Consider the following 8,913-nt stretch of genomic DNA (forward strand, 5'->3'; position numbering starts at 1 on the left):
GGAAGAGCAAGGTCTGCGGCGTGCAGGGCCATGCTCAAGACAAGGACTGCGGGCGTCCAGGAGCCGCGAACTGGAGGGGGCTTCTCGGGTACAACGCGGCCTACGGGGGCTCTGCCAGGATGGGTGGGAGCTGGAGTGGGTCAAGCAGCTCACTCAGGGCAGAACCCCCCGTCGGCAGTGGGCTCTGCTGCAGGCTGGAGGGCGGGGTGCACCAGAGTCCCCAGGCAGGGCCCCGCCCAGCGGGCGTTTCCCATTGGGCGTTTCCCATTGGGCAGCTGCGAGGGAGGCGGAGATCTCGCTTGCCGGAAAGAGGGGAGGTGGGCGCGTCCGGAAGTGGGCGGGGCCAGGTGGTGGGCGGGCAAAGGAGGTGAAAGAGGGCGGGGTTGAAACCACCAGCCCGCTCTTCTTTGGTGCGCACGCGGCATCTCCGGCGGTTCTGCATCCGGACCTTTGTCTATTCCCACTTCTGCAATCCCGCAACCTCAACCTTGGGACCTCGCCCCTCGCCTGGAGCCCTTCATGGCGGACCAGAAACTGGTGGTGGTTTTTGGAGCCACAGGTGAGCAGGCGGGCCAGGCCTGCGCAAGCCACAGCTGCTCTATCCTGGGTCTGCAGGGACCCAAGGCGCAGAACTTGAGTGCAGATTACTTTTAGAGTTTAAAAAAAAAGTTACATATACAGGATACCAAATTGTATTTTCCTACGCCCCTCTTCCATCAATTAGCAAGTTTCTGGGGTTACCCCTTCAGTAGACACTATCTTGCCACCCCACTTTTCCTTTTGTGTGTATGTATGCATGCATGCATGTGTGTATATATATATTCTTCTTTTTGCATGCTAGGGGTCAGATTCAGGACTTACCACATGCTAAACCTAAATTCTTTCACTGAGCTACACCTATGAGGGATTTTTTTTAATGGTGTTTTCTTAAGAAATTAGTTGTACCAAATGGCTTCAGTTCAAAATATTAATTTACAAGTAGAATAAGGATTTTATTTACTACTTTGCTTCTTAAATCCCCTGATATTGAAGGCTTGATCTCAGGGCCTTGTCCCTTGCTAAACTTTCTTCCTAGGCTGGCGCCATGAGAGTTTTGGATTGTCTGCTCCTCCTGGCTCTAAACCTCAATTCTCAGATCTCATCTTTGAGTAGCTAGGATTACAGGCCTGCTTGCTTGTAGGCTTTTTAAACTTGTTTTCTGTGCCAGGTACGGAACCCAGGGCCTGGAAAAGCACTACCCGGGACATTAAAAGAAAAAAAATGGTAGTATACTCCGGACACTGAGGAGGCTGAGGCAGGAAGATAATACAGTTTGAGGCCAGCCTAAATTTCATACAGAGGCCATGCCACAAGAAACAAACAACCCCAACTAAAGGGTGTTAGGGTTGTTGAGCTGGGGATGTGGTTCAGTGTTAGAGCACTTGCCTAGTATTTTTTTTTTTTTTTTTGGCAGGGGGGTCCAGTGGTGGGGCCTGAACTCTGGGCCTGGGTGCTGTCCCTCAGCTCTTCAGCTCAAGGCTAGCTCTCTACCACTTGAGCCACAGCGCCACTTCTGGCTTTTTTTTTTTGCTTATGTGGTGCTGAGGAATCAAACCCAAGGCCTCATGCATGCAAGGCAAGCGCTCTACCACTGAGCCACCTTCCCAGCAACTTGCCTAGTATTTTACAGACCATAGGTTCTATACCCAGGACTGAAAAGGTAAATGTTATGCTAAGTGAATTATATGTGAATACACCACAGCTCCTTACTGTGGTGCAGCAGTCACTTCTGAGCTCTGCTTTCTCAGGACTGTCAGTAGTGACTCTGGAAGTTTTCTGACTCTTCACAGGTGCCCAAGGGGGCTCAGTGGCCCGCACACTCCTGGAAGATGGAACATTCAGGGTTCGAGTAGTGACCCGGGACCCTGGGCAGAGAGCAGCGAAGGAGCTGAAACGGCAGGGTGCAGAAGTAGTACAGGGAGACCAGAGTGATGAGGCCAGCATGGAGCTGGCTCTGACCGGGGCTCATGCCACCTTCATCGTGACCAACTACTGGGAAAACTGCAGCCAGGAACTGGAGGTCAAGCAGGTGAGGGCAAATGGGAGAAGCGTCTTTGACCCTGGTTGATCTGCTTTGCTAGGATCCAAGCACTGCAGGCCTTCCTCTTCTCAAACCACCCATAACCTTTAGCACCAGAACCCTGGGAGGCAAACTACATGGAGACCACAACAGAGTGGACAGTCTCTGGGTGAAACAAATTGTGTGTGTGTGTGTGTGTGTGTGTGCGCGCGCGCGCGCGTGCGTGTGCGCTGACTCTGGGGCTTGAACTCAGGACCTTGGCACTGTCCCTTCGTTTTTTTCATTCAAGACTAGCACTCTACTACTTCAGCCATATTTCCATTTGTGGCTTTTTGGTCGTTAGTTGGAGATACACGTCTTATAGATTTGCCTTTCCAGGAGGGCTTCAAACCTTGATTCTCAGATCTCAGCTGAGTGGGTAGGATTACAGGTGTGGGCCATGGGCACCCAGCCAAATCTCATTGTAATCATTGAAAACCTGTGTGAGCATCTAGGATCTACTGTGGCAAATGACCATATTTGTGGTTTTTTGTTTTTTTTGTTGTTGGTGGTGATGGTGGTCATAGGGCTTGAACTCTGGGCTTGGATGCTGTCCCTCAGCTCTTCAGCTCAAGGCAAGCACTCTACCACTTGAGCTACAGTGCCAGTGGTTTAGTGGAGATAGGAGTCTCACAGTCTTTCCTGCTCGGGCTGGCTTTGAACCATGATCCTCAGATCTCAGCCTTCTGAGTAGCTAGGATGATAGGCGTGAGCCACCAGCACCCGGCCATATTTGTGTGGTTTAAAATCACAGCATACTCATACTCCCTCTTCAAAGGCCCTAGAGGGGGAGAATCTTTCCTCACCTCTTCCACCTTCAGTAGCTCCAGGCATTCTTTGGCTTGTGACTGTATCACTCCAACTTCTGCCTGTCTTCATATGGTCTTCTCTTCATGTGTCTTCTCTTATTCCCTTTTTTGAGTTGTTTTCAAGATAGGGTCTTGCTTTATGCCAAGGTTGGACTGTCATCCTATTTGTGCAGGTGTACACTTAAGCACTTAGTCACTGTGCTTACTCTATAGCTTAGGAGGAAAAGTATGCACTACCAATGCCCCGCCATTGTCAAGATGGGACTCCTTCTTGACTTCATGAACTCCATGAGACTTCATGAACCTTTTTTGCCCGGGCTGGTCTTGAACTGAGATCTTCTGATCTCCATCTCCCAGGTAGCTAGGATCATAGGCTTGAGACACTGTAGCCAGCTTTGTTTTTGAGATAGGGTTTTGAACTAACTTTGGCCTATGCTAGCCTTTGACCATGATCATCCTAGCTCTATCTCCTGTATAGCTGGGATTCTAAGTGTATAACTACCATGCCTAACTCCTGACTTTTATTATAATTATTAGCATTATTAAATTGTTGTACAAAGGGGCTATAATCCCTTAAGTCAGGTTTTGAGTACAATGTTTCTTGGCCAATGCCCCCCCCCCCCCGTCTTCATTTTCTTCCATTTTCCCTGTCCTTTCCCTCCCAAGTTATATAATGTGTATTGACTATAATGACTATATTTACTCACCCTTCCTCTCTCCATTCCTGTGGCACCCCCCTCCCTTTGCCCATGTTTCAAAACATATTTTCACTTCCTGGTATTTGTTTTGATAAACAGTATTTATTTTTTCTAGTTCTGGGGCTTGAAGTCAGGGCCTCTTGCTCAGCTTTTTTTGCTCATGGCTGGAGCATTATCACTTGAACAATTCCTCCAGTTCTTTTTGCTGGTTAACTGGAGATAAGAGTCTCATGGGACACTATGTTGAAAAATGAACTTTACAACTTGTGGCGGGGGGGGGGGGAGTTGGGGAGGTGGGAAGGGAAGGGATGGTAGGGGAAAAACAAAGGAGGTAACAATGCTTGATAGGAAAAGTACTCATTACCTTACTCATGTAACTGTAACCCCTCTGTACGGTATTTTTACAATAAAAAATGTATTAAAAAGTCTCATGGATTTATCTGTCCAGATTAGCTTCAAACTTCAGTTCTGCATAGCATATGGAATTATAGGCAAGAGCCAGTAGTGCCTCTTTGACTCTTGTAAGGACACTTGTATTGGATTAATGGTTAATCTAGGATGATCTCATCTCAAGATCCTTAGTGACATCTCCAGTGACCCTCTCTCAAAATAAAAAAATCCTTACTTAGGAGGCTGAGATTTGGGATCGCAATTTGAAGCCAGCCTGGGCAGGAAAGTCCATGAGACTCTTATCCCCAGAAAACCAGAAGTAGCGCTGTGGCTCAAGTGGTAGAGCGCAGCCTTGAGCACAACTTGTGAGGCTCAGGGACAGTGCCCAGGCTGAGTTCAAGCCCCACACCAACAAAAATAAATAAAATAAAAGATCCTTAGGTTTCACAGATTTCTTTCAGAGATGGTCACATAATCTTAACAGCAAGGCTCAGCCGGGCGCTGGTGGCTCACGCCTGTAATCCTAGCTACTCAGGAGGCTGAGATCTGAGGATCGCGGTTCAAAGCCAGCCCGGGCAGGAGAGACCATGAGACTCCTATCTCCAATAAACCACCAGAAAACCGGAAGTGGCGCTGTAGCTCAAGTGGTAGAGCGCTCGCCTTGAGCTGAAGAGCTGAGGGACAGCGCCCAGGCCTGGAGTTCAAGCCCCATGACCGACAAAAAAAAAAACAAAAAACAGCAAGGCTCATTGCTGAGTTTGACCAGTGGGGTCTTAATCTTGTGATCTCTCCTGTCTACCAGGGAAAGCTGTTGGCAGATCTGGCCAAGCGCCTGGGCCTCCACTATGTGGTCTACAGCGGCCTGGAGAACATTAAGAAGCTGACGGCAGGGAAGCTGGCAGCAGGCCACTTTGATGGCAAAGGGGAGGTGGAGGAATACTTTCGAGACATCGGCGTTCCCATGACCAGTGTGCGGCTGCCCTGCTATTTTGAGAACCTCCTCTCCTACTTCCTGCCCCAGCGAGCCCCAGATGGAAAGAGCTACTTGTTGGGTGGGTTTCCCCACAACTCACAGTTCTCACCCTGTGAAGCTACAGGTGTAGCTGGGAGGTATAACTTGTCATCAGGGTAGTCCTGGGCGCAGGCCCTGACTCCCTCTCATTACGTGTGAGCTCATCCTCACGTGCGGGCACTAGCACTGGCAGAGAGCTAGGGGAGCCCTGCCCACATGGAAAGTAGAATCTGGAACCACTAGTAGGCCACTGGCAAGGCCCTTTGTAGTTTGCAGAACTACTGCCAGGAATTTATGTCTCTTTGTTGGGCTCCATCCCCCTGGGTTCCTGGGTAATTTGGACAGACCCCTTTTCCAGGGTGAGGAAGACTGGTGGATGCTGAAGTGCTATTGTCATCACACCTGGACGCTGACCAGGCTGATGGATGCAGGTTCCTAGAGGACTGACTGCTGAGAAAACCAGTCCCAACCCCCACAGAGGTACTCTGTCCCTGCTAGCACATCTCTCTGTCCCCACAGACCTACCCATGGGTGACGTCCCCATGGATGGCATGGCTGTGAGTGACCTGGGTCCTGTGGTACTTAGCCTGCTGAAGAAACCAGAAGAGTACGTGGGGCAGAACATCGGGCTCAGCACCTGCAGGCATACTGCCGAGGAGTACGCCACACTGCTCACCAGGCACATCGGCAAGACTGTACACCATGCCAAGGTGGGCTGTCCCCTCCCCAGGGCTGTGTGTTCCAGCTCCTGCCAGGCAGGGCCACTTGAATCCCAAAGGAACCTTTGGGGGTTTGTAAGAAAGGAGTCTGTAGGGTTTATGCAACCCTCTTAACAAGGCAAATCTAAATTCACAGTCAGGGTGAATGTCTGTGTCATGCTGTTGCTGGGAGCTAAGTGTAGCCAGAGTGAAATTTTTGCCTTAGAGGTTTTGACCAAGGTGGGGGATAGAAATTTCTGCAAGAATGGACAGCAGTCCTGGCTGGACAAAGGCCTGACCTGTCCTCCACTGGGCCTGAATGGGTAAAACAGGAGGTTCCCCTACCCTCACTTTTCTCACAAACTGTCATGCCTTGGCTGGCTTTGAACCATGATCCTCAGATCTCAGCCTCCTGAGTAGCTAAGATTACAGGCGTGAGCCACCGGCGCCTGGCTCCCTCAGGCTTCTTGTTCAGACCCCTGAGTGCCTTGTTTCTTTTTAGAAAGTAGGACCGACTACTCATGTAAGAAACTGAAAAATACCAAGTTTTTGCAGCTCCCACTCAGACCTAAGCAGAACCACAGAGGGAAAAGGAAGGGTGGAGGGCCCAAACTTCTAGATTCACATCCAGGTTCTAGCCCTAATCCACCAATGTGTGAGCATGGTAAGTCCCTGGCCTCCCTTATTCATAAATGGGTATAGACAGTCTATCCCCATGGGTGGCTGAGGATTAACATGATAGTTTGTGTTAGAGCTTTCTTAGCACTTTCAAAGGAAACTTTGAAATGGACACTAAGGAGTCAAGTTACTTTTTTTTTAAAGAGGGCTTAGGTCAGGGTTGTGAAGATTTGAAGATTCACTTCTGTAGGGAAAGGCAACAGTTTTGACTTTTGAGCTAGAAAGTGATGTTGCATTTTCTACTGTTTTGAAAGGCTTTCATTTAATGATTTTGAAAGAAGATCTAAACCAACTAATATCAAATAGATCTCCAGGGATACTGGTTTCTACACCTTTTATCTTTCTAGTACAAAATTTTCACATGACTGCAGACTATGGCCAACAGTGACTGGGGGCAGGGTGGAAAGCAGGTCTAGCTTCTCCCCACATTGGAGACAAGATGGAGCAACATGGGCTGGGAAGGTGGCTCAGTGGTAGAGTGCTTGCCTTGCATGCATGAGGCCCTGGGTTCGATTCCTCAGCACCACTTAAGCAAAAAGAAAAAAGCCGGAAGTGGCACTGTGGCTCAAGTGGTAGAGCGCTAGCCTTGAGCTGAAGAGCTGAGGGACAGTGCCCAGGCCCTGAGTTGAAGCCCCACAACCGGACCCAAAAAGAAAAAAAAGAAAAAAAAAAAAAAAGATGGAGCAACATGAGTTTTCTGTTTCCAGACAACTCCTGAGGACTATGAGAAACTTGGCTTCCCTGGGGCCCGTGATCTAGCCAACATGTTCCGTTTCTATGCCCTGAAACCCGACCGAAACATCGAGCTGACCCTGCACCTCAACCCCAAGGCCCAGACCCTAGACCAGTGGCTGGAGCAGCACAAAGGGGACTTTGCCCGGCTGTGACCGGCCTATCTGGAAGCCCCTCTAGTGTGTGTGGGGAGGCTTAGAGGCACAATCATCTGTCCTGTGTACAAGTTTGTTGTTGTTTTTTGAAACAAAGCCATTGTTCTTACAGATGGTTTCAAAAAGAAAAGGGCTCTGTCTCTGGGACGTGGGTTGGAGTGGCAGCTGTTGGGCACCGACAGCATGAAAAACCCAGCAGGAGACATGAAATGGCTGGTGTGGGAAGCTAAGTATCTCTCTCTTCCCTGAAATAAAGGGGAAATGGGAGAACTGGCTAGCCAGAAGGTAACTGCAGAGAAGAATATGTTAATGTTTACGTGTGGAGTATTCCACCCTGGCCAAAAGGGACACCTCGGACTAGCTCCCACCATCCCTGGTACACAGATGTTAGATGTGCACTAGGCACAAAGAGGAGCCTCAGCATCAACAACACCCTGTACGCACCCCTTGCATCTCCAGAGCCAGTGGCCATCTGCACATTCATTTTGAATAGTGACAGACTTGGAAGAGAAAGAAAAAATTAGAAACCCCTCTCCTTTTCCCTTTGTGTGACAGAACTTTCACAATAGAGTCAGGAGGTTGGGAGGGAAGATGGCAAAGTTGTAGACCACAGGACAGTGGTGCTGCCTACAGCAAAGACCATTGTGGTGAACCAACTCCAACTTGGCTCCTTTTGAAGAACACAAGTTACCTGCTGAGAGTCCATGGTAAGTGAATGTTAACCTGTGTATGAGTTTGTGCAGTCACTATCAAACTCCACCCTGACCTATGAGCTGAGGTATAAAAGGAGTAGCATCCCCATGAGATTTATTCTACACCTAGAAAACAGGCATTTCCTTGACAACTTAGATAAATACAACCTTGACACAAAAAGACAAGTTATACCCTCTGCCTTGAGAAGTTTATATGGTGAGAAAGCCACATAGAAACAGAGTAGACACAGTTGACACCAGGGCTGCAAAAGACCAGGCCAGAAAGCCGGGCACCAGTGGCTCATGCCTGTAATCCTAGCTATTCAGGAGGTTGAGATCTGAGGATTGCAGTTCAAAGCCAGCACAGACAGGCAAGTCTGTAAGGCTCTTACCTCCAAAAAACCACTAGAAAACCGGAAGTGGCGCTGTGTTCATGGTAGAGCACTATCCTTGAGCACAGAGGCTCAGGGACAGTACCCAGGACCCAGAGTTCAAGACCCAAGACAGACAAAAAAAAAGCCATACAATGGATTACTTTTACTATACTGTGTAATGACATTCTAATGCATTCTATAGCATGGATAAACCTGATGAATATTAATTGAAAGACGTCAGATTCAAAGGATCACATGTATAGGAAATGTCCAGAACAGGCAAGTCCACACACAGAAAATAGAAGAGGAACCATCAGGGACTAGGGGGCACCAGAGAGCCAAGAATGAGTGAATGCTAACTCACACAAGGTTTCTTTGTAGAGTTCTAAAATTGGTGATGTTCAATCAATGTGCACTAAAAGCCTTCATAATATACAAATTTAAGGTATGTGAAAGATATCACAACAGCGTTATTGCCGGAGAGATGAGGTTAGTAAGATCCCTGTGTAAAAGCCTAGTATCTGAGCCAGGTACTGGTGGCTCGTACTTGTAATCCTAGCTACTCAGGAGGCTGAGA

At 48.6% G+C, this 8,913-nt stretch overlaps 1 protein-coding gene across 1 annotated transcript; it reads left to right on the forward strand.

Moving 5' to 3' along the window:
* The first annotated feature begins 378 nt into the window (after positions 1-378).
* LOC138816067 (nmrA-like family domain-containing protein 1) lies at positions 379-7,485 on the forward strand. Its single transcript, XM_070005599.1, has 5 exons — positions 379-559; positions 1,830-2,068; positions 4,798-5,047; positions 5,527-5,717; positions 7,091-7,485. The coding sequence occupies exons 1-5, from the start codon at positions 520-522 to the stop codon at positions 7,268-7,270; spliced, it is 900 nt and encodes a 299-aa protein (XP_069861700.1). The 5' UTR covers positions 379-519; the 3' UTR covers positions 7,271-7,485.
* Positions 7,486-8,913: the final 1,428 nt, after the last annotated feature.

The sequence above is a fragment of the Dipodomys merriami genome, unplaced genomic scaffold (assembly GCF_024711535.1).
Source record: "Dipodomys merriami isolate MVZ:Mamm:240054 unplaced genomic scaffold, mDipMer1.0.p SCAF_680, whole genome shotgun sequence".
NCBI classification, from domain to species: domain Eukaryota; kingdom Metazoa; phylum Chordata; class Mammalia; order Rodentia; family Heteromyidae; genus Dipodomys; species Dipodomys merriami.

What these genes read in the sequence shown, in the direction of transcription:
- LOC138816067 (XM_070005599.1), top strand. Translation starts at nt 520, where the DNA reads ATGGCGGACCAGAAACTGGTGGTGGTTTTTGGAGCCACAG. An exon ending in GGTGGTTTTTGGAGCCACAG is followed by an intron (nt 560 to 1,829) that starts GTGAGCAGGCGG and finishes GACTCTTCACAG; the next exon opens with GTGCCCAAGGGGGCTCAGTG. An exon ending in TGGAAAGAGCTACTTGTTGG is followed by an intron (nt 5,048 to 5,526) that starts GTGGGTTTCCCC and finishes CTGTCCCCACAG; the next exon opens with ACCTACCCATGGGTGACGTC.